The sequence below is a fragment of the Rhipicephalus microplus genome, chromosome 2 (genome assembly GCF_043290135.1).
Source record: "Rhipicephalus microplus isolate Deutch F79 chromosome 2, USDA_Rmic, whole genome shotgun sequence".
Lineage (NCBI taxonomy): Eukaryota > Metazoa > Arthropoda > Arachnida > Ixodida > Ixodidae > Rhipicephalus > Rhipicephalus microplus.
Window position 1 is genome coordinate 131,928,130 of NC_134701.1, and position 25,458 is coordinate 131,953,587.

At 50.7% G+C, this 25,458-nt stretch overlaps 1 protein-coding gene across 2 annotated transcripts in view; it reads left to right on the forward strand.

Moving 5' to 3' along the window:
• Positions 1 to 25,458, forward strand: part of LOC119170724 (uncharacterized) — an 89,617-nt gene that overhangs the window by 32,689 nt on the left and 31,470 nt on the right. The window contains exons 2-3 of one of the 2 annotated variants that reach the window (XM_075886823.1): positions 5,521 to 5,829; positions 8,026 to 8,105. In XM_075886823.1, coding sequence (XP_075742938.1) covers positions 5,521 to 5,829; positions 8,026 to 8,063 — 347 coding nt within the window. In that variant the 3' untranslated portion in view covers positions 8,064 to 8,105. The remainder of the gene's footprint in view (positions 1 to 5,520; positions 5,830 to 8,025; positions 8,106 to 25,458) is intronic. The other variant, XM_037421967.2, reaches the window with a different exon arrangement.

The window sequence follows — 25,458 nt, forward strand, 5'->3', positions numbered from 1 at the left end:
ATACTCTTTGTACACACAGCAGCATCTCTCTTGTTTAAATATGCAGACAGAGATATTAAAGTGGAACATCCGAGGCCTTCTTCGAAACCTCGATGACTTACAAGAACTCCTCCATGAACACAATCCAAGAGTGATGTGTGTACAAGAGACACACTTAAAACGAACAAACACAAACTTTTTACGTAACTATGTAATCTTCCGAAAGGATAGAGATGATGCCATGCCACCATCCGGTGGTGTAGCGGTTATAGTTAGTCAAGGTATAGCATGAACACAATTACCCCTCAAAACTTACCTCGAGGCGGTGGCTGTCCGAGCAGTTATTCTAAACAAACTTGCCACTGTCTGCTCTTTGTACATACTTCCGCACCACCGCCTTGAAAAACTTCAATTCCAGTCTTTAATAGACGAACTACCTGAACCTTATCTGATACTTGGGGACCTGAACGCACATAATGGTCTGTGGGGTGACTCTCGCTGTGATGCAGGAGGTAGTCTCATTGAACAATTCCTCATTTCATCAGGTGCTTGTCTGTTGAATAGGAAAGAGGTAACATACCAAAACTTTGCCAACAAAACTTACTGTTTCATAGACCTCAGTATCGCATCTCCTTCACTTGTACCATTACTTCAGTAGAAAGTCATAAATAATCCATACGGAAGTGACCATTTTCCTTTAGTTTTGAGTACACATATAATATATGAATGTCCTCCACATGTTCCCAAATGGCTGGTAAATAAAGCCGACTGGGAACAATTTCAAAAGCTTACTCACTTAAATTGGACTGACATATGCGGATTAGGCATAGATGAAGCTGTGCAGTACATCACGGCTTTGCTTACTGACGCAGCAGCCAAGTGCATTCCACAAACATATGGACTGCCCGGCAAACGACACGTCCCGTGGTGGAACACTGAGTGTCAGAATGCGCGAAAGGAACAGAACAGGGCATGGAGGTTGCTGTGGACCTCGCTGACAGCGGAAAACCTTGAGAGCTTTAAGAAAATAAAATCTCGAGGCAGGAGAACGCGTCGGCAGGCCAGAAGATAAAGCTGCCACAAGTTTTTATCAGGGATAAATTCATATACACAAGAGGCCAAAGTCTGGAACATGGTTCGTAGGGTAGCAGGAAGAAAAGCACACTCACTCCCACTCGTAAACACTCAGGGTGATACCTTGGAAAATCAGGCAAACTTCCTCGGTGCACACTTTGAACGGGTATCCAGCTCGTCCCACTATACTGACACTTTCCAAAAATACAGAATAATAATAGAAAAGCAGAAACTAGAACACAAATCCACTAGATACGAAGCATATAACCAAGCTTTCAGTCTAGCTGAGCTCCGAACATCTGTAAACTCCTGCAGTACTTCTGCCCCAGGTTCTGACCGTGTGGTGTATGAAATGTTAAAAAACCTACCAGTAGAAACACGAAAAACCTTACTTTGTTTGTACAATGCTATCTGCTTTTTTGGCACTATCCCTACCTCCTGGAAAGAGGCTAATATTATTCCCATTTTTAAAGAGGGCAAGGACCCTTCTTTAGCTTCAAGTTATAGGCCTATTGCACTTACAAGCTGCTTGTGCAAAGTCTTCGAAAAAATGATAAACTGCCGACTTGTACATATTCTTGAAACAAACAATTTGCTCGACCCATTTCAGTGCGGGTTTCAAGAAAGTAGATCCACCCCAGACCACCTTATTTGTATCGAGGCACAGATCAGAGACGTCTTCATCCATAAACAATATTTTCTCTCTGTGTTCCTCGATATCGAAAAGGCTTATGATACAACATGGCGTTTTGGAATTCTAAGAGACCTGTCCCACCTTGGTGTGCGCGGAAGAATGTTTCACATAATCGAAAGTTACCAGTCAAACCGGACATTCCGTGTCCGTGTGGGCAGTGTTCTCTCCCAAATATTTGTCCAGGAAACAGGCGTGCCACAAGGTGGTGTACTTAGTTGCACACGTTTTATTATCGAAATGAATTCCTTGCACTTGTCCATTCCCCGCAATATGTTCTATTGTACATATGTCGACGACGTTCACCTTGGCATCAAGTCATGCAACTTGGCAATGTGTGAGCGGCAGGTTTAGCTGGGTTTAAACAAGGTCTCCAAATGGGCAGATGAAAACGGATTTCGACTTAACCCACAAAAAAGCACGTGTGTCTTGTTCTCTCGAAAGAGAGGCATGCACTCGGAACTTGACATTCGACTAAATGGGCAACGTCTGTCCGTCAAAGCCGAGCATAAATTCTTAGGCCTAATCTTGGACAACAAGTTGTCCTTCGTGCCGTACAGCAAGTATCTGAAAACAAAATGTTTAAAAGCCATGAATGTTTTAAAAGTGTTGTCACGTACTACTTGGGGTAGTGATAGGCAATGCCCCATGAACCTCTATAAAAGCCTCATTCGCACCCGCTTAGATTATGGGGCCGTTGTCTATCAGTCTGCTACTCAAAGTGCCTTGAAGATGCTGGACCCCGTGCACCATTTGGGCATCCGCCTTTCTACAGGTGCTTTTCGCACCAGCCCTGTAGAAAGCCTTTACGTTGAGTTGAATTAATGGTCGCTTCATCTACAGAGAACTTACATGTCCTTTGTATATTTTCTTAAGGTGAAAGCAGAGAAGAAGCACCCCTCATACTCTACTATTAATGATCTGTCGGGCTACATTCTGTTTCAAAACAGGCCTTTGATGAGGCAGCCTTTCTCAGTTCACCTAAACGGTCTAGCTGAAGAAACTGGAGTGTCACTTGAACACAGTTTAATGGCTCCTGTAGCGTACCCGCCACCGTGGCAGTGGCAGACTATAGATTGCGATGTGTCTTTCCTAGAAGTTACAAAACATGCACCTATCGCCCATATCCGAACATACTTCCTGGAACTTCAACACAAATCCACACGTCCTGAGTTCTTTACAGATGCCTCTAAGTCTAACTCCTCTGTGTCCTACGCTACTGTCGGCCCATCCTTTACGGATGCTGGCCCTCTACAACCAGGCACAAGTATCTTCACAGCGGAAGCTTATGCGATACTTGTGGCAGCTAAACACATCAAACAATTACAAATACAAAAAGCAGTAATTTATACAGACTCCCTCAGTGTGGTAACGGCTCTGCACAGTCTTAAAAAACAAAAAAAAACCCGGTCCTTGTCTCACTTTACTCCATTTTGTGCACACTCTACACACTAAAACAACATGTTGTAGTGTGCTGGGTGTCAGGGCACCGTGAGATCCAAGGCAACGTGAGGGCGGATGAGCTCGCTGCATCCGTTCACAAAAGCACTGCCCCTACACCCATATTAATCCCAACCCTTGATCTTAAGCCGTCTCTCAAACGAAACCTCAAGGACTACTGGCAGAGCAAGTGGGATACACACACAGAGAACAAACTACACATTGTTAAGCCACACCTTGGTCATTGGCTGCCAGTATCAAAATCGCGTCATACAGAGGTAATACTAACGAGACTCTGGATAGGACACACATACACGACACACACATATCTTTTGTCCGGGGGCGATCCACCAATGTGTGACAGATGTGGTGAAGCATTAATAGTCCTTCACATGTTAATTCAGTGCAAACACTTAGAAAGTCTAACAAAACAGCATTTTCCATTACCCTACCGACAACATATACCTTTACACCCTGCAATGTTCGTTGGTAGGGAACCGCTTTTTAGTCATAAATCATTGTTAGTGTTTTTAAAAGAAATTCATAATTTTCATATCATATACCCGGGCATCCCGTAGCACGACCTCTCCAGGGAGGTTTTTGCTGCGGTGGCTACTTAAGAAAGCATTTGCCTCACGGCCCTTGGACGCAAGGGTATGAACGAGTGAGGTACTTGTGCTAATGCCATACATGTCCACCATCGTTTTACATTATCACCAACTTATGTTACCTATTCACACGACACACACCTTTCATGGCATGGTCATGATTTTATTACTTGTATGTTTGTACCCGCCTTACTGCGACGAATTTTACGGCCCTTATACAGCCGCTAATCACAATCATTATCCACATTCCTTGTCCCAAGAACTGGCACTCTTTGGCCGTCAAATGGCCCTTGCGCCAAAAAAAAACACCATATATCATCATCATGTTCCTTCCTTTCTTTCCTTCTTTCTGCCTTGGTTCCTTCCTTTTTTCTTTTATTACTTTCTTTGATTATTTATTTACCTATGTATCTACTTGGTTTTCTTTTCGCCTCTTCTTCGTTTTTCTTTTTCTTACTGTGCAATGCTCCCATATAACTGCTTCATTGCCCATGCCACATATTAGAACCTTCATTCACATGCTCAGCAGCGCTGCGCTTCAGTTGTTGCAGGTAGGGATGACGATCATACGCTCATATGCAGGGAACAATAAAATTCAGCAACGTGAAGTGACAAGTCACCTGGATAAAAGAGCACATTACCAGGCCAGAAACGTCTGGTCTATTGCTAGAGGCAACAATTACAGTCACGTATTCATAGCGTGGAAACATTGCAACGTGGCAACTTAAAATGACAACTTGCTTCGATATAGGTACACATTCTCGTATAAAAAAAACCTCATAGCCGACAAGCACTGATCTAGAGAGGTCAGTTATTAGATAATGGCACATAAGATTACGCTTGTGACCAATGACCAACCCAACTTCGCGGGTCGCGTTTACAAACACTCTCGGGAACTTTTTTTGTGTAAAACCCTGAAATTTGAGTTTAAAAGCTTCTTTTCCAAAACATGCGTGCGCGCTTGGCAATGAAACCTTTTGACGGATTCATCTCCCATTAACAATATTCTTAGTTACTAGCAGCACTGTAGTGTGCATGCAGACTCCAAAATGTGTTGTGGTGGTAATAACTGGTCTATTTATAAAAAAAATGTTGCATATATGCGAAAAAAACGATGGAAAGAAAAGGTGAGCGAGAAAAGACAAAAAAGGAACGCAGGTGGGTTAACCAGACACTGAGCTCTGGTATGCTATTTTGCACTGGGGTTGGAAAATAAGGGGTTGAAATAGAGAATAGTGAGCTGCTGGCACTTGAACAACAGTCAGCAGCCGATGTAGAAAGTAGGGATTGGATTACCAACTGGTGTTAGTTAACGAGTGTACCTTCTTGATGGAGCAAACAAAACTGAGTGCTCCGCATCTACACAGCTAAGTCACACAACTGCTGCCGTAGGCCTAAAATACAAGAACAATATTCAAGGTCCAGAAAATATATGAATTCACTAAGTCAGGATTGTCGCCAAGCATCGTTGAATGCATTTGAATAATACACACATTTACTTAAGGTACGCAGAGCAACAAAAAGAAGCTCTGCTAGCACCTGAAATGTCACGATGATTACCTCTTCGTCAAACGAGACAATGCCCTAAATGAGAACATTTGATTTTGAAAGCTAATTTCGGGATTATAACACTGAGAAATTTTTCTCCTATATATGTATAGTGCCTTCCTCGGCGAGAAGATCTGAATTCCCGTTTTTACTGAGCTGCGGCTTCAACGTGTGTCGCAGTGTCGAGTTCATCTGAAGCAGGCCAGCACAATCAGCTCAGCAGCAGGGGACAGCGCAACGTGAGCTGCTTCCAGTGCAGCTGGCTGGCCGAGCAGCCGGTGGACGCCAATCGCAGTACGGAGGTCGCCAAGCGCTGGAATACAGCGTACGCGGACTCCGAGAAGTTGATCGACAACCCATTCAAGCCACCTCTGCTAGGAATTGATACATTCGCCGAGATGCCTACCGCGTTGCAGCTGGCGGCGCACTGCAACAACTGCAGCAAGCTGGACGGCATGTGCGCCCGCTGGACATTCTACGGGAACACGGGTAGGTGTTGGCACACGTGGCGCCCCACGCGGATACTAAAAAAATTAATAGTGCCAACAAAGTGTTGTTGATATTGCCGCGACATATTGGCCGCATTTAATTAGAGCGCGTTTCACAGTATTGCTCCCATATTATCACGTGGTCGTGACGTTCCAAAACACGGCAGTCAAGTTCTTGAAGTCGAAATTATTTATTCGGTGAGCTTGTCTCCAGAAAATGTAACGCACCGTATATATTCGAGGAGAACAGCCATGATGCGACGATATCGATAAGTGCGTTGACCATTATACATGCAAAATCAAAGATTGCGGCGTCATCGTCGGTGACAGCATTAGTTACCTCAGTTTAAACCAATCTGCTCACGTCCAGCGCACAATGTTATTCGCACGTTCTGCAACATTCTGCAGTTGGGGCGACAGTTTCTACATAGAAGTGAAAGTTGTCGGCTTGGCCTATGACATACGACAGCACACAAGCAAGCGACACATGATATCAATAAAAAGAAAAATTTATATAGTCGTAGCAATATCAGGAAAATTAGGGGTGTTTTCAAAAGGACAGCTGTGGCTAGACACCGCTATTCTTAAAACATGGTAAAAAATCCTATGTCATCGTAACTAATCGTGGATCTACCTTACTTCACGGTGTGCCTCAACCACATCGGTGTGTGCCTCAACCACATCGGGGTATGATGCGAAGCATCTCATGGTCCACCTCATTACTCTTTGTGGGGTGACCACATTTACAGCGCATGCGCGCCCCTCTTCTTTCTTCTCTCCTACACTCCCCCTCTCTCGCCTCGCAGCGTTGACATAGGCAGAGTCTGCTGATCTATGCTCGCCAAGGAGGTTATAGCTTCAGTATAACCTCCTTGATGCTCTCTCCCCCTTTCTCAACTCCAGTGATCTCTCCCAGTGGCATTCACATATGCATTACGCATACCCTCTCTCTCCTCTCCTACGCTCTCTCTCTCTCGCCTCGTAACGCTGAAGCACGTAGCGTCTGCTAGCCTACGCTCACTTCCCCTCTCTCTCCTCTAGGCATTCCTCCCAGCAGCGTTCACATCCCCGTTGCGCATGCGTCCCCTGCCGCTCTCTCCTCTCCAACGCTTCCCCTTTAACGTCTCACCACGCAGGCGTTTGTTGTGTAACGACACCACGGAGCTAAGCTAATGGGCGGGTTTCGGTCTCCTCCCAGGCTTAGCCGTGCGTCGCTGAGCCGTGTCTGGGGAAAAGGGAATTCCGGCGGTTCAGTGTGGCCGAGTGATTGGACCCTTAAGGCCCCATGGCAGAGCAACATACCCCTTTGACCTCTGCTTCACGTGGACGGCACCTCTGGGCTGCCCCACCCAGGGGAAACTGGTAGTCGTTTTTTCCTGTCTCCATCTTCCCAAATCTTTGTGTCTCTCTATCTTACTTTTGATCTTTCCTGACATCTCGTCACTTATTTTTACTTCCACGTTTCTCGGCAGCAAGAGTTAACCTGGTGTATATATCCAACCTTGGGTATATATATTAGGTTAGAGCGACCCTGTAGAGCTGGCGCCTACGTTTCCACCGCGTCTTGTAGCATCCCCCTTGTTGGGCTTTGTGGTGGGCGGCTGGCATGGCTACCTAATAAGTAGCATGATTAATGGGCTCATCTGACCCCTTATGTACACATAGTCCCTGAAAGAGGTGGCGCACCGATGTAATCTTCGAAGTTCTCCGCAGCAAAACGGACAACTTTTCGAAATACCACATAATTCACTGTGAAAGCAAAGAAAAGAAAACCAGAAACATCTCACTCTTTTTTTTCAAATTCACGATTGAAACTACATAACCTAACTTCTTTTGGAGGTCAGGTCATCACAACACACCGAACACTGAACACCGTGAAGGTTGTCGCACCTGATAGCGACCTAATAGAACTACGGCGACACAATCTGCACGGCTCTCAACACAGCATTCACCTCGCCATCCTTTCGCTCGGCGTGACATGGCTGCACAATGTGCACCACAATTCGATAATCCACCGCACCGATAATCATTCGAGGCATACGTCACCAGCGGCGCCTACAAACTTGGCTGCAAGTTCGCAGGAAGATTCATTGTTTATCTAACAGTCCGAGCGTAGCGTCGGTATGTTTGCCCCGCTGCTGCTAACACGCTAATTAACGTTGTTATGTTTCATGTTGGGATGCTATGTTCCTTCTAGACCTCATACCACATCTGGTGTCCCGAAAAACGAACTAACCGCACCGTCATGGCCGACTCAGAAGACCTCACCGCTATCAGGTGTGTGGCATACTTTTCTTCTTCTTCTGGCACGACACTTGGGACATAAGCTAGTAGTGCGTAGTCTGCTGACGAGAGGAAAAGGTAGTTGGAACAATGGCGGAGATGCATTAATAAACCGCGCTGTGTTTTTGGAACCGCGTTTCAGAGTGCTATATTTATTCGCGACCCGGACTACGAACTCGACCTTCCATTGAGCAGCGTGAGCATCTCGACAGCCTCAGCCCTGGTACTGCTGCCACTGCACTCAGCCATGTACCCTCTTCTGGTGTTGCTGGAGGTACTACTACCATGACGCTACCACAGCTGCGGCTTGCCGATCCCTCCATATGGTTCATTCAAGTCGAGAACAAGTTCTGCATTCATCGCATCACATCAGAAGTTCGCAAGCATGAGCTCCTCGTTGAAGCGTTGCTGCCCCAGGCGATGGCCGAAATACGCGACATCCTCGTGGGCCCGCTTGGTGACGCTCCATATACGACAGTCAAACAGGCTCTTCTTCACCGACTCGTTCCGCCTAAGCATCGGCGTATTCAGCAACTTCTGTGCAACGAAGAGCTCGGGGACCGCCGTCCCACACAGTTTCTACGTCACCTGCAGCACCTGCTTGGGGACCAGCCGGACGGCTCGGAAACATTCATACTACGCAAGTTGTTTCTACAGCGTCTTCCACCTACCATGCGAATGGCTCTTGTCCCAGCTCAGGATAAGCCGCTGTCGGAGCTGGCAGAAATGGCCAATCACATGATGGACGTTGCTCCGGCAAGTCATAAACGCTGCCCACACCTCTCCGATTTCCGAAGCAGATTCCCTTCGAGAAACGGTAAAAGATCTCGCAGCTGAAGTCGCCAACTGGCGTCTGCAATTGCTGAGCATTCGCAACTTAAATGACCAGCCTCGTCCACGTCGACCATCTCTCACGTCGGCTGCTCCGCAACGGCCCCTCCACCAGCCCGAGCACTGCTTTTCACCGCAGAACACATGCTAATATCACCAGCGTTTTCTTGCCGCGGCTCGCAGATGTGTGCCACCTTGCTCATGGCGCATGGGAAACGCTCCGGCCGATCGTCAATAGCAGCGGCGGGCGATCAAGGCCAAGCATCAAGCCGCCTCTTCCACATTACCGACAGAACCACAGGTCTGCGCTTGCTGGTGGACACTGGAGCAGAAGTCAGCATAATTCCAGCATCCAAAGCTGACCGGCGTCTTCGCGAGAAGTCAACTCCTTTACAAGCGATGAATTCTTCGGTCATCGCAACTTACGGACAGAAGTCTCTGACCCTTGATCTCGGTCTTAAGAGGAAACTACAGTGGTTATTTTGGATAGCATACGTACGCTACGCAATCTTAGGCGCCGATTTCTTAAGGAATTCTCATCTGCTCGTGGATATGAACTGCTGTCGCCTGGTGGATAGCTATACCGGCTTATCGGTCAATGGTTTTCTGTCACGCGCTATGGCCCTAAACCACACTTTCGTGAAACCGCCCACGTCACCATATACAGCTCTGCTCAACGAGTTTCCGGAGATTACAACGCAGTCTCCCATGGATAAGACCCCCAAGCACACTGTGACCAACTGCATCGTTACCACAGAACCACCGGATCACTGCCGCCCTCGCCGACTTGGCCCTGATAAACTTCGAATGGCTCGCAACGAGTTTGAGCATATGTTACAGTTGCAAATCATTCGTCCGTCATCAAGCTCGTGGTCGTCGAAGCTACACATGGTTCGCAAGAAGAACAATGATTGGCGGCCCTGTGGTGATTATCGGGCTCTCAATGCAGTCCGGCACAACTGTATACTCGAAGATTGATCATGTGAAAGCTTTTCACCAGATCCCCGTTGAGCCTTCTGACCTACCCAAAACTGCAATAATTACCCCATTTGGGCTCTATGAGTATTTACGAATGCCTTTCGTATTGAGAAACGCAGCTCAGACATTTCAGCGTTTTATAGACGAAGTCACAAGAGGCTTACCGTTTTGTTTCGCCTATATCGACGATCTTCTCGTGGACAGCAAGGACGCTGAAACGCACAAAGCACGTCTACGTCAGCTTTTAACTCGACTGCGTGATTACGACCTTGTCATTAATGTAAAAAAGTGTCAGTTTGGAGTCTCGGAGATAGCATTCCTCGGACATCAGGTCACTAAAGATGGCATCACTCCTCTACCTGGCAAGGTTCAAGCTATTCTAGAGTACCCGTCTCCTACGTCCATACGCAGTATACGACGCTTTCTCGGACTGGTCAATTTTTATCGCCGCTTCATGCCTACATGCTCTACACTGCTGCAGCCTCTGGAAGCACTACTCTCGACTTCGCAAGCCGAGTCAGCAGCCCTTCCCTGCGACATGGTCGCGGATCAAGCTTTTGCCGCCGTTAAGACCAAGCTCGCCCAGGCCACCCTCCTGCACCACCCTTCACCAACTGCTCCCACTAGCCTCATGGTGGACGCTTCTTCAGAAGCAGTTGCGGCCGCTCTTCATCAATGGATCAATGTTGCGTGGGCTCCAATTTCCTTCTTTCCCCGCAAGTTACGCGACACTCAGCGCCGATATAGTACTTTCGAATGGGAGCTCCTCGCGGCCTACCTTGCAGTGAAGCATTTCAGGTACTTCCTTGAAGGGCGACAATTTGTTATTTTTACCGACCACAAGCCCCTCGTTTCGGCTTTACGTTCCTGCAGTGATACGCACACTCCTAGAGAACTTCCACACCTTGCTTTCATTGCCCAATTCACCACATACATACGTTATGCAAAAGGCAGCTTTAACACTGCAGCGGACGCTCTCAGTCGTATTACCATCAATGCCACGACAGGCACCACCGACCTTTCATTGTCCTCACTCGCGGAGGTACAGGCATTATACGATGAGCTTCCGCGACTCCGATCCTCTACTTCCCTCCGACTGGAACAAGTCAACTTCCCCGACGACGACGTTACGCTCTGGTGCGATGTTTCACACAACTGCACTCGTATCTATGTTCCTTCACAGCTTTGTCGCGCTGTTTTTGACACCTTCCACTCCACCTACCATCCAGGCGTAAGAGCTACGCAACATCTGGTCTCTGAAGGCTATGTCTGGCCGCGCATACGCACTAAAATTCGTGACTGGGTTCGCACTTGCAGAGCATGTCAGCGTATCAAGGTGCAACGGCACACCCAGCCTCCACGGGGAAAATTCCCTCTCCCTGATGCACGTTTTGACACCATTCTTTTGGACATTGTCAGGCCATTACCTCCACGTCAGGGAAATACGTATTTGCTTACGTGTATTGAAAGGTACACTAGGTGGTCTGAAGCAGCTCCAATGCCTGACATCACGGCAGAAACAGTTGCTCGTACCTTTCTTGCTACTTGGATTAGCCATTTCGGTGTACCATCAACGGTGACTACTGATCGAGGCAGACAGTTTGAGTCAGCGCTTTTCACCTCTGTCCCATCTCTACTTATATGTGCGCGTATTCACACAACTGCGTATCATCCGGCATCAAATGGCTTAGTGGAGAGACTCCACCGTCATCTAAAAGCAGCACTCGCCTCGCAGCCTCACGCCGAAGATTGCGTATCACACCTCCCCATCGTGCTTCTCGGCCTGCGTTCAACACTTCGGCCAGAACCTGCCTGCTCTGTAGCCGAGATGGTTTATGGCTGCACACTACGTTTTCCTGGTGATCTCGTCAGCCCCGTTACTACACAGAGTGTTTCGGATTCATCTTCTTTCGTCCAGCGTCTGCGGATCTTCATGCAAATCTTGCGTCCATCACCAACTTCAGCTCACACTAAGAACGACGTCTTTCTGCCGGCAAACCTACAGACATCTTCACACGTCTTTGTTCGTGTCGAAGCGTCTTGCCGTGCTCTTCAGCCTCGCTATGACGGTCAGTTCCCAGTCATCAAGCGTTCTGAACATCATTTTACAATCCTGCGTAATGGGCATGAAGACACAGTCAGCATTGAAAGGATCAAGCTGGCACCTATTCTGACAAGCTCCGTCTGATCATTTTTTTCTTCAAATGCCCACGGCCACTTGTCTGCAGGAGAGCCTATCTGTGGCATACTTTTCTTCTTCTTCTGGCACGACACACTTGGGACATAAGCTAGTAGAGGGTACTCTGCTGAGGAGAGGAATGGGTAGTTGGAACGATAGCGGAGATGCATTAATAAACCTCGCTGTGTTTTCGGAACCGCGTTTCAGAGTGCTAGAAGGTGCAACAACTCCAGCAGAAACTACTGACACAGCAACATCAGCAATCTTGCAACACTTCCGCAAACAAAGCCATGCCCACCGGCCCCGCTGAAGGCGTCAGGAGTCCTACAGAAGCCACCCCGCACACTGCTTCCTGGCGTGTTGCTGTCAAGCTTCCGCCGTTTGACGTGGAGTCATCTGAGGTCTGGTTTGCCTAGGTCGAGGCCCTGTTCTCCCTGGCGCACATCACGAAGACCGGAGCCACTACGACTACGTCGTCGCCCACCTGGACGCACGTTATGCCAACGAGGCCCGGGATATCCTCGCAAACCCGCCAACGGCTAACGCGTATGAACACCTGACCACCGCACTTATCTTCCTCTCGTCACTCTCAGAAGAACAGAAGATACGACAACTGAAGTCCGCTAAGCTTGCTGAGCGCAACCCGTCGCAGCTCCTCCGCCACATGCGTGCGCTAGCGGGCAACATGCACATACAGGAGGATTCTTTCCTGGGATTGTTGTGGATCCAACGACTCCAGCCGCAGGCCCAGGCACACCCAGGTCGGCTCTGCAGGCAGAGGTCAGGCTACCTCTCGATGAACTTGTGGGGGATTGCTGATCGCGTCGTTAAGGCCTCCTTACCGCAGTTGTCGCCCACCATCCAGGTTGTCGCCGCACCTCTGAACCCCACGGAGCCTGCGCGCCGTATCAACTACATCGATCTACGGCTCACCTCCATTGAACAACACCTGGGTGGACGTCTTCTAATGTGACAGTGCCGCCATTCGCTAAGCCGCGACCGTAACACTAGCCCATTGCCGCAACCTGACATCAAAGGTCCGTGCTACTACCAGCGACGCTTCGGCGACAAAGCCCGGCAATTTAGATCCCTTTGTTTCGTGGGACATGCCGAAAACGATAATGGCAGCCCGTAGAGACGGCCGCAAGCTGCCAGCCCGGAGGCCGTTGTGTCTTCGTCACCGACCAGGTCACAAAGCAGCGTTACCTGGTCGACCGCGGTTCTGACATGTCCTGCTACCTGTGATCCCTCATTCAAGGCCCTCGCCCAGTGACATCTTTGGAGCTCAGCGGGGCAAACCGGCCCACAATCAAGATGTACGGCTCGCTGCGCCTGTACATCCAGCTCAGAAACCTGCGACCTTCACTGGAACTTTGTCATCGCCGACGCCGCTGAGCCAATCACCGGCTCAGACTTTCTAGCTCACTGCAACCTCCTTCCGGACTGCCGCAATGACTGGCTTATCGACGCGACGAGACTTTCCACTCAAGGCCAGGGAATGACCGCCCAACAGCCAAGCATCAAGGTACTCAGTGGTGACAATCCCTCGCCACACAATACCATCCTGGCCAAATTTCCCGGCTTGACGCCCCAGCGGACTGCAACGAAAAGTGCAGCACATCACTGTGCACTACATCCGGACCACTTCAGGCCTCCCAGTCTTCTGCCGTTCCCGCCGTCTTGCCCCAGACCGCATGCGCAAAGCCAAAGCAGAATTCGAAACCATGCTCCACGAAAGAATCGCCCGCTGCTATGAAAGTCCATAGGCCTCACCACTCTACCTTGTTTCGAAGAACACTGAAAACTGGCGGCCCTGTTGGGACTACCGCACCCTAAACGCGTGAACCATCTTGGACAGCTTCCTCCTCCACCACATACTAGATTTCGCCCATCGCATTTATGGCTGCCACGGATTCTCTGTGCTAGACTTGGTTAAGGCCAACACACAGATACCCGTGAATTCGGATGACGTCCCGAAGACGGCTGTCATCACACCCGTTGGATGGTTCGAGTTTCCCTTCATGAGCTTTAGCCTGCGGAACGCTGGACAAACCTTTCAGCGCCTCATCGATTAAGCTGTCCGTGGCCTCCACTTCTGCTTCGTTTACCTCGAAGGCATGCTGGTATTCCCTCGCGATGCCGAAGAGCACCACACGCACCATCATCTGCTGTTCGAACGCCTCGATAACCATGGCTACTCATCAATAACCCAAAAGGCACGCTAAGCGCTTCTGTCGTCCATTTTCTTGACCACGAAGTTTCATCTGAGCAAACTCAACACTTGCCCTAACTCATCTCGGACCTGCAAAACTACCCTCGACCCACCACCCCCAAAGACCTTCACCGTTTCCTCCGCATGATGAACTTCTACAGGCGTTTTTTTTTGCCACGCGCAGCTGAGCACCAGGCTCACATCCACAATGTTTTGGTTGGGCTACGAGGAAACCAAACCATCACGTGGACACCGAAGTCAGAGAAAACTTTCGAAGAATGTGCGCGTGTGCCGTTATGTGCCTCACAACTAGGGCATCCTGTAGTTATGCTGGCAGCAAAGTGGCTAAATGTGCTACGAGATGGGAATGAACCTGCCTGTAGCATCCGAAGAACCGACAACTATGGCCGAGTGAGCTTGGAATGCGTAAGCGGGTACCTCCACCTAGACAACAGATAATGGGACGTCACTTCGTTAAAGGTGCCAAGTGGATCTTTAAAGTTATCCGCGTATCCACCTCCGTACGCGCCCGGACCTCCGCGGCACGTGATTTCTCGCGCACGGTTATGGGCAAGTTCGATGGCGTTGAGAACAGTCGGAATCACCTCTGAGCCCATGTGGGCCGGAAACCAGGTGATTGTGTGGTGGCCTACTACACTCCTGGAATTGAGAATAGCGGCAGCCTTCCTAGAGATTACCCCCGAGGCAAAGGCCCGGGCGGCATCTCTGGAGTCAGTAAATATCTCTGGACGCGAGGGGTCCGTCCTCACCAAGGCTATCGCTACCTGCTCTGCTACGGAGGCAGACGCTTTCCTCACGGAAGCTGAGTTGAGTACGTGACCACGACGATCAACGACCACAGCTGCAAAACGATCGGAGCGGCCGTACTGCGCCGCATTGACGAAAGCTACACTGCCCGTGGACTTAGCCACAAAATCAAGGAGAGACTTGGCCCGTGCCTTTCGCCGGCCAACATTGTACTGTGGATGAACGTTACGCGGGAAGAGTGCCCCCTCGTACGTGCCCTTCATTGTTTGTGATAAGATCTTCTGCTCCTCCCCCGCCGTATGACGATATCACAGCGACAGTAGAAGACGCTGCCCAGCTTTCGTAGAGGAGAGTCGCGTCACCTGAGCTAGTGTTTGCGCCTCGGTCACCTCCGTGAGGGTGTTGTGCATGCCAGGATTTGTGTGAGCCGGTCCGTGCTGGTGCTCATAGGTAGGCCTAGTACCCTTTCAATGCTTTTACGCAATAAAGTGTCGCGTTCATCCTCCTCGCGTTCAGACCAATTTAGCGAGAATGCCATGTAATTAATGTGGCTCATCAGGAATGAATGGAAGAGCCGAAGGAGATTGTTCTCCCTCAGTCCTTCCCTGCGGCTTGAAACCCTCAATATTAGTCTGAGCATGTTCTCCGTTTTGGAGGTGATTCGAGCCAGAACCTGCGAATTTCTTCCGTTAGATTCAAGAAGGAAGCCTAGCACCGGAAAACAATTGACTCTTGGAATCGACTGCCCATCCCGTGTGGTTATAGTAAACCGCACCTGATCAAGTGGTGACTCATTCCTTCTGCCGGGTCGAACTGGTCGATATAGAAGAACTCCGATTTAGAGGCGGATAGCTGAAGCCCTGTACCCTGCAGAAAACGTTCTGTCATTGACAAAGCAGATTGGAGCGCCTGCTCCACTTCAGCATCCGAACCGCCCATGAACCAGACTGTAATGTCGTCGGCATATAAGGCATGGTTGGTATTGGCTACAGTGGAGAGGCGCTCCGAGAGGCCTTTAATGGCTCTGTTGAACAAAAGGGGTGAAATTACCGCTCCCTGCGGCGTGCCCCTCGCACCCAGGGTGAAGGCCTCCGATTTTAATTTGCCCATCTTTATGGTGGCTTTGCTGTCCCTGAGGAAGGCGCGAACATAGGCATGGAACTTGGCACCTAATCACATGCGCTCTGCCTGCTCCAGTATAAACTGATGTGAAATCGTATTGAAGGCCTTGGCGAGATCAAGGGCCAATATTCTTCGAACATCGCGGGTGTTTCGATTGATAATTTGCTTCTTAGTCAGCAGCATCACATCGTGGGTATAGAGACCTGGCCGGAAACCTACCATGTTGTACGGAAAGAGCTCTTTGTCCTCAATATACCGAGATACTCTGTTGTGTACCGCATGCTCCATCACCTTCCCCACGCAAGATGTGAGGGAAATGGAACGGAGGTTCTCCATGGCAAGCACCTTGCCTGGCTTGGGAATGAGCATTACCGAGGTGGTACGCCAGGCCTCAGGTACGCGACCATCTGCCCAGAGGATATTGACCTCCTCAGTTAACTTAACGATTGACTTTCCGCCTGGCGTTACATGGTGCAAAGTTCAGCACAGAAGACTGGGAGATGACTCTTAAAAGCCCCGAACTCTCAGTCCTATACTCGGCAGTCCAGGAGGCCTGCGTACGAGCGGAGAGCCGCGGTCTTCCAGTCCCGGCGTGGACGCGGCCAGCAGCTGCGGTGGACACCTCTTAGGGTGGTGTTTGACCAGTTCTCCAGGACCAAATAAAGCTCATTTCACTTCACTTTTGAAGAACTCAAAGCCACCCTCTGCACTGCCATGCTCTTCACCCACCCCATGCCAGACGCTTCCTCGGGACTCTTCACGGACGCATCTAGCTTGGCCATCGGCGCGGCCCTCATTCAACGCGTGCACAACACCTGGCATCCTTCGGCCTTCTCTAAAACACTCACAACTCCGAAAACAACCCCTTCAGCCACCAGTTCCACTGATGGAACCACGACCACCACCCCCACAAATTTGCCATCCTGCTACAAAGAACGTCTGGTGACTTACGAAGCAGTGCAATCTTTTTTTCACATTCTCAAAGCACAGAACTGCGTTATTTATACTGATCATAAGCCTGTTACATACACCTTCTTTCAACGTTGCGACAAACTCCCGCCCGTTCAGCAGAACCGACTCTCGTTCATCGCACAGTTCACCGACTTCCAACATGTCAGCGGGAAAGACAACGTGGTCGCCGACGCGCTATCACGTGTAGCCACCATCAGCTCAGTGCAGATAACAGCGGACGTCATCGCCGAAGCTCAGACCACAAACGCCGAACTGCAGGAACTTCGCAATGTAACGGAGTTTATCTGCAGAGCAGAACGCAGAAGGCGAAGCAGTCAGCAGCGTCCAACCAAGAGCAGCAAGCACGACCTTATGCTGATGGCGACGCCCCTGGGGCGCCGAGAAATGCCGCTGAAACCCCTCTTCTTCACTACAATCGCCCTCCGCAGCAAAAGGCGCCATCCTGGTGGATTAGAGAGAAGGGTTGACTAATGAGTCCTAGTATGGCCTGAGGCGAGAGACGTGGGCAGTGTCGCGGCCGCGGCAGCGTGGGTCTGTTGATGGGATGATGGGCGCCACGATGTAGTGGACGAGTGGCGTTTGCTCTACAACGCGGTATGGCCCGAGGTATTTGGGAAGAAGTTTTGCGGAGCGGCCAGGTGCAGTAGCAGGTGCCCGAAGCCATACCAATGAACCACGTGGAAAGTTTAGAGCCGAAGGATCCCCATGCTGGCGGGATTGCTGCTGCCATGAGTCCTCTGTAGAAAAAGAGTGGGCAAGCTGGCGGCATTCTTCAGCATGTCGGGCAGCTTGGGACAGAGTTGTACTTTCGCACTCATCAGGTTTATATGGAAGAATAGTGTCTACCGTATTGGAAGTTTCTCGTCCGTATAAAAGAATGTATGGCGAAAACTCAGTAGTAGCTTGTACAGCTGTATTAAACGCGTAGGTGACGAACGGGAGAACTTGGTCTCAATTTGAATGATCAGAGGCGACATACATCGACAGCATATTGCCAAAAGTACGGTTGAAGTGCTCCGTCATGCCATTCGTTTGAGGTTGGTACGCTGTACTTGTGCGGTGCACGATTCCGAATTCGTTGAGTAATGCCTTCAAGGCGTCAGAAAGGAAGGCACGACCTCTGTCACTTAAGAGCTCGCGAGGGGCAGCATGACGCAGAACGAAACGTCGCAACAGAAACGTTCCGACGTCACGGACAGTGGCAGTCGGCAGCGTGGCTGTTTCAGCATAGCGTGTCAGATGGTCTATCGCAACAATAATCCAGCGATTACCAGCTAGATTTGAGGGCAGTGGTTCGTAAATGTCAATGCCGACATGATCAAAAGGTCGACTAGGACAAGGAAGAGGTTGTGACGGGTAGACTTGCCCGGGAGGCAACTTTCGTCGTTGGCACTGAGCACACGAGCGATTGAATTTCCACGCGTAGTTATACATGCCACGCCAATAAAATCTGGGTCGTCGCCTAGCGTACGTCTTGAAGCGGCCTGCGTGGGCACACTGTGGGTCAGCGTGAAAAGCTTCGCAGATAACAGCTCGAACATGGCGGAGTGTCACCAGGAGACTCTTGCGACCGTCGGAAAGTTAGTTGCGTCGATAAAGAAAATCATCCCTTAGGCAAAAGTTGCTAGCCTGGTGGCGGAGAACGCGAGACAGTGAAGGAGTGAGAGGATCAGAAGGAATGCTTATGAGGCCATTGATCCAGGGATTCTTTCGTTGTTCCGCCGTCATGTACGCAAGGCGGATGACTCAAGGGCAGGCTCGAGGGAAGAGAGGCAAACACCTTCATCCAAAATGGGTGAGCGAGAAAGGGCGTCGGCGTTCGTGTGCTTACGACCGGATCTGTAAATAACGCGGATGTCGTACTCCTGAAGTTTGAGCGCCCAGCGAGCAAGTCGCCCGGAAGGGTCCTTAAGTGTGGATAGCCAACAAACGGCGTGGTGGTCAGTGACGACGTCGAATGCGTGACCATACTAGTAGGGGCGAAATTCTCCAAGGGCCCAAATAATAGCTTAACACTTTTTTTCCGTGACGAAGTAGTTAGCCTCGGCTTTCGCCAGAGTTCGGCTTGCGTAGGCGACGACATATTCATCAAACCCTGCCTTTCGTTGCGGGAGCACAGCGCAAAGTCCAACACTGCTGGCATCAGTATGAACCTCTGTGGGAGCGGCAGGATCGTAGTGCTGGAGGATGGGTGGTGAAGTTAGCAGGCGGCGTAATTTGGTGAACGCATCGTCGTCGCATGCTGGTGACCAGGTGTAAAGGTCCTTGTCGTCGCCAAGAAGGTCCGTAAGGGGCGCACATATGGAAGCGAAATTTCGAATAAAGCGTTAAAAATATGATGACAAGCCGACAAAACTTCCAAGTTTCTTTAGGTTATTTGGCTTCGGAAAATCGGCGACTGCTCGAAGCTTGGCGGGGTCGGGAAGTATTCCGTCCCGTGATACGACGTGGCCAAGAATGGTAAGCTGCCGGGCACCAAAATGACACTTGTTGAGGTTGAGTTAAAGGCCGGCGTCGATGAGGCATGTGAGAACGTGATCGAGATGATTTAAATGGGTGTAGAAATCGGTGGGAAAGAAAACTATGTCATCGAGGTAGCATAAACATGTTTCCACTTAAGGCTTCGTAAAATGGTGTCCATAATTCTTTCAAAAGTGCCTGGAGCATTACAAAGGCCGAAAGGCATAACGGTAAATTCGTCTAATCTATCAAGTGTGACAAATGCTGTTTTCGGTCGGCCAGATGCTTCCACAGGAACTTGCTAGTATCCAGACCGTAAATCCAGTAAAGAGAAGTATTCTGCTCCCTGCAAACAGTCAAGAGCGTCGTCTATTCGCGGTAACGGGTAAACGTCCTTACGGGTGATCTTGTTTAGGCGTCGATAGTCCACATAGAACCAAATAGAGCCGTCCTTCTTCTTAACAAGAACGACTGGTGACGCTCAGGGACTGTTAGAAGGCTGTAAAACACCCGCTTGAACATGTCAGTAACCTGGTCGTCAATAACACGGCTCCCCACCGATGAGACTCGGTAAGGACGCTGTCATGGAGGCGTATGGCTTCCTGTGTCAATCTTGTGTGATATGCTCGATGTGCGACCGAGGCCAGAAGGGCGGCTGTCCAAATAAGTGCGAAACTTTTGCAGCAAGTTGAACAACTGGCTTCCTTTGAAGAAGTTGTTGCGACATCGATGGAACGGTGGAAAGCGTCAAGGAATGACTGGTGAACAACAGGGTCAGAAATGAGTGCACAGAGGTCCGTAATAAAAAGCCAGATGGAGCATCAAAAATGTGGTGGGTGTCGATCAATTGCACGTGACAGAGACATTCACCACGGAATAAAAGTAAAGGCCATTCTAGCGTGTTGTAAGCGAGCGTCTTCGTGGCGCCATGGTGGATACTAAGGAGAGCAACGGGCAGTGGAGAATATTTGCGTTGAATGAGCAGGGCAGAGGGAGTAAAAAGAACATCACCATCGGAAATAGCGTCACACGACACTGTCACCAGCAGAGAAGAGCGCGGTGGTACGGGGGGGGGGGTCGTCAGAAATAGACAGTTTATAGAACGGGAAGGGGGCTACGACAGCGTCATCATAAGGAAGTGCAGACAGCTCAAGTTCAGCGCGACAGCAGTCAATGACGGCATTATGATTCGCAAGGAAGTACCAGCCGAGTATTATGTCATGGGAATACGAGGGCAGCACTACGAATTCGACGATATAGAAAATTCCTTAGATGACGACTCCTGTGATACAGGCTGCGAGAGGTTTTACGCTTTGTGCGTTAGCCGTTCTAAGAGAGAGACTGGATAATGGTGTCAGAACTTTGCGAATTTCACGGCACACAAGGGCGAAAAGGACGGATACAGCGGCTCTGGTGTCGGCAAGTGTCATGACGACGATACCATAGACTGACACTTCAATGACATAAGCTGGACAGGCACGTGGGCTTCAGCATGGCGACGGGGACGCAGTTCATGCCTCGGGAACTGCGGCTGTTAGTTTTCCTGCTTGGTGGGTCCGGAACGGCGACGCATTGGCGAGGGCGAACGTCGACGTGGACATGGAGAGCGGTGGGTTCGGACAAGCGGACGATCAGGGGGAAAGGAAGAGGAAGGAGGCCTTGAAGGCGCAGAAGAAAACTGAGGGTCAAAAGAGAGCATTCGTCGAATGCTCGAAGCAGCCTGGCGACGACAGCAATAACGCGACACGTGGCCAACACCGCCACAAGCGAAACATATCGTACGTTAGTTGAAGGTCCACCATTGGTCGGAGTAGACGCCGAGTTGCGACTGGGGCGCAGAAAAATGCTGCCGAGGTGGTATCGGCACAGGCGGTGGTGACAAGGTCGGCTGCGAAAAGAGTGGTGGCGAATACATAGGCACTGGATGGAACGCAGGCAGTCGAGGTCGGGCAACGGCCTCGGCGTACGTGAAAGGTGCGGCGAATGGCGGCGGTTCACGCGCGGTAGGAAGGGCTTGTGCGACATGGTCTTGAATGAAGTCGCGGAGTGTGTCTACCTGTGTGGTTGACGGGGTACACAGGACATCAAAGAGAGTTGACGAGCGACCTTAGCGCGGATGAACTCTTGGATCTTGGAGAAAAAAAGGAGCATGGTCGTCTTTTATGCCCAGGGTGGACAGGCTGTACAAAGAGTCATCAGTTGTCGAAGGACGTCCGGTGGAAAGACGTTGCCTGCGCAACCCGTCGAAACTCTGGCATAACTGGCTCAATTCAACAACAGTGCGATCACTCTTAGAGAGGAACATTTGAAAAGCGTCGTCCTCAATGTCATTCATGATGTGCTTGATCTTAAGCTTCTCGGGCATTGACCCGTTGACTCGCTTGCAAAGGTCCAGAACGTCCTCAATATAGCTTGTAAAATTCTCACCAAGCTGCTGGGAGCGAGTATGCAAGCGTTGTTCGGCACGGCGTTTGTGTTCCTCCGGCCGTCCGAAAACTTGTGTGAGGCTCCTTTTGAGACGGACCGCGTATGAAGTTCAGCTTCACGGTTTATGAACCACAGCTTTGCCATGCCCGACAGATAGAAGGAGACGTAGGCCGACATGGCGGTAGTCCCATTTGTTGTGAGCACTCACTCGCTCGTACATGGAATTTCAGTCGTCGAACTCCTTGTCCTTGGTGCCTGAGAAAACAGGGAAATCTCGCAGACGCAGAGACCCGGCTCAGAGGACAGTAGGTGGTGCCGGTAGAGGGGTTGGAGCGGCGTGTGATGATATTGGGGCAGGACCGCTCCAGAAAGAATCAGACAGCACGCCAGTGCACAAACACACGTCCAACTTCTATTGTACCCTTCACACATGGACAACCCACACATTACGAAATTCCTAACACAAAAACACGCGGCTAAACTAAATGAATAAGTAGAACGTTCGGCCTACAGTTCAGGTCGTCGGGGTAGTAGCCTGGGCCGTCGTTGATGCCCCGTCGGCAACATTCAGTGGCGAAGTCGACGTTGGGCGGCGTCGTCACCTGCAGTGACGAAGTCGGGAGACGCAGGGTCGCCGCGTCGAACTCCAGTGGCTCAGCGCCACTGTCGACGAACTGGAGCCGACGACTCACGTGTTCCGGCGGCAGGGAGTTGTGCCCTTGAGCACCTGTAGTCCGCCTCGGAAACCCACGCCAGCCCTCCTGGAACAGCGGCGCAAAGGCAGGTTCAGGCACCCGGCGCCAGCTCTCCACGACCAGCGGGACAAGGACAGGTTCAGGAACCTGGCGCCAGCTCTCCTAGACCGGTCGTCTAGCGGAGGCTGAGCTGTCCACTCGGCTAGTACGAGTGTCGCGACGTGGCCTGGGTCGTACCTATGGGCCAGACGCCCAACGAGGTAGTCCTGCCTCGAACGACGTACCTCGCGCACTGCCGAAGGCACGGGTCACGCACGCTCGAGCCCGCGCCTCACGAGCTGTCGTCTTCCTCGTAGGCACCGCCCGGCACATACACGCACACATCACATCCTCTTCGCCACCGCACGGCACACTATTGTCGTTTTTTTTAGTTTCTGTTTCGCGCCCGCGCAGCACATATTATGACACGGCGCTTGCGTCAGTGGGGATAATGAACCGCAAAATGCGATTACAAAGCTCCAAGTTGATCGAAACCCAGCAGATACCACCACTTGTGATGGGGTTTGTTTGCAGAGCAGAACGCAGAAGGAGAAGTATTCAGCAGCATCCGGTCAAGCACAGCAAGCACAAGCTCATGCTGATGACCGTGCCCCTGAGGCGCAGAGAAATGCCGCTGAGGCCACTCTTCTTCACTACAGTACTAATGGTTCTGTCACGTACTTTATGGGGCAGTGGCAGAAAATGTCTCTTAAACCTCTACAAAAGTCTGCTACGTACACGCTAAAATTAAGGAACCATTTTCTACCAGCCTGTGACACTGAGTGCATTGATACTGGATCCTGTGCATCATCTGGGCATTCGCCTCTCTGCAGGTGCAATTGGCAGTAGTTCTCTAGAAAGCTCAGTGTGGAGTCGAACGAGTAGTAGCTGCACCTTCAGAAATCTTGTATGTCCTTTTTGTATTATTTGAAAGTAAACGCAGATAAGGAACACCCCTCTCTCCCAATCTACAGTTATTGATATCTCAAGTTGTGTCCTGAGATTCATTTATATGTGAAGTTTAACGCCCCAAACCCAAAATATTGCCACCCACACGTAGTGGGTCTACTGCAAGAGCGGCTCTACCATCTGGAGGAAAGAAAGAAGATTGCGTGCCTCTTCTCGGCTCGAGAGCCAGCCACGACTGACGCATCGTCCTAGAGCTAGCTACCCGGTCGTTCAATAAATCCCCCTGTACATGTGACTCATCGTGACAAACTGGTGGAAGGTGCTGGGTAGTCTCACGGATGCTGCAGACCCCCCCCCCCCCCAGGAAGCCGTTATACGAGTCCAGTGCCAGCCAATACTCCCGTGCATCGGACCAGCCGCCGAATCAGGGGATTGCCTCCGGAAGTCAACGATACTGCTCCCACCACGTCAACAAACATGACCAGCACTTCGGTACAAACCTTGCCAACCGGCACGGGAACCACGTCGTCGAACCGCTATACGTTGGAAAGCCCACGGGCACCGACGACGTTCCATGGTACGGAGCGCAAAGACGTTGAGGACTGGTTGGCGGACTTCGAGCGCGTAGCCAACTTGAATCAGTGGGATGACGCGGCGAAACTGGGTCATGTCTACTTCTATCTCAAAGACGGGGCTCGCACGTGGTATCAAAATCGAGAGGAGCAGCTGACGACGTGGCCCGAATTCTCTCGTAGACTTCTGCAGACATATGCCAGCGCTGACCGCCAAGAAAGAGCTGAACGAGCTATTCTTGCCCGCGTCCAGTCGCCAAACTAAACTGTGACCGCGCACGTCGAAGACATGACGCGTCTCTTCCGACGCACAGATTCAAGAATGACGGAGGACAAGAAGTTGCGTCACTTGATGTGCGGTGTCAAGGACCAGCTTTTCGCCGGCCTCGCGCGAAGCCCTCCGAAGACGGTCGCGAAAAAATGCTGCAGCAGCGATCAAACCAGTACGACAGGCAAGTCAGTGGCATGTCCACTGCTGACATTTTCACTGCCGCTGGAACCAGCAATGACTCCTTACGTGAACTCATCCGTAATATCGTACGTGAAAAGTTGCAAAAGGCTGGTGTAACACCTCATCCTACGGTTAGCTCTATTGCAACTGTGATCAAGGATGAGCTGCGCCAGGCCCTCCGGGACACCTTGCCATCCAATACAGCTGCGTCAGCTCCTGCTGAATACCACCGTAGGACAACCTACGCGGAAGCCTTGAAACGCCATGCTGCATCGCCGCCATTGTTTGTTCATCTTGTCCCTGCAGTTTCACTCGAGTCAGCGCAGCCCATACCTTACTACGAAGGCACGTACACGCCACCGCCCCTGCCCTTTGTCCGTGGTGCTTCTGTCGCCCATCGTTCGGTGCAACCGGTCCAGTACATCGACAATCGGCACTCGTCTCTTCGGAAGTCTGATGTCTGGCGCACACCCGATCACCGGCCTCTACGCTTTCACTGCGGAGAAGCTGATCACTTGTACCGCCAGTGCCCTTATCGCCGTCTTGGGCTTCGCGGCTTCTCTGCGTACTCGCCGCCACCCCGTTACGGTCAGAGACCACGCGACATCCAAAACTACCTCTCTCAGCAGCATGCACCACCGTCTGCCGGGCGCCAGTCGCGCTCGCCATCACCGAGGCGATTTTCATCAACGCCCCAGCGGTATTCTACCGCACAATCTCCCAGCCCCCGCC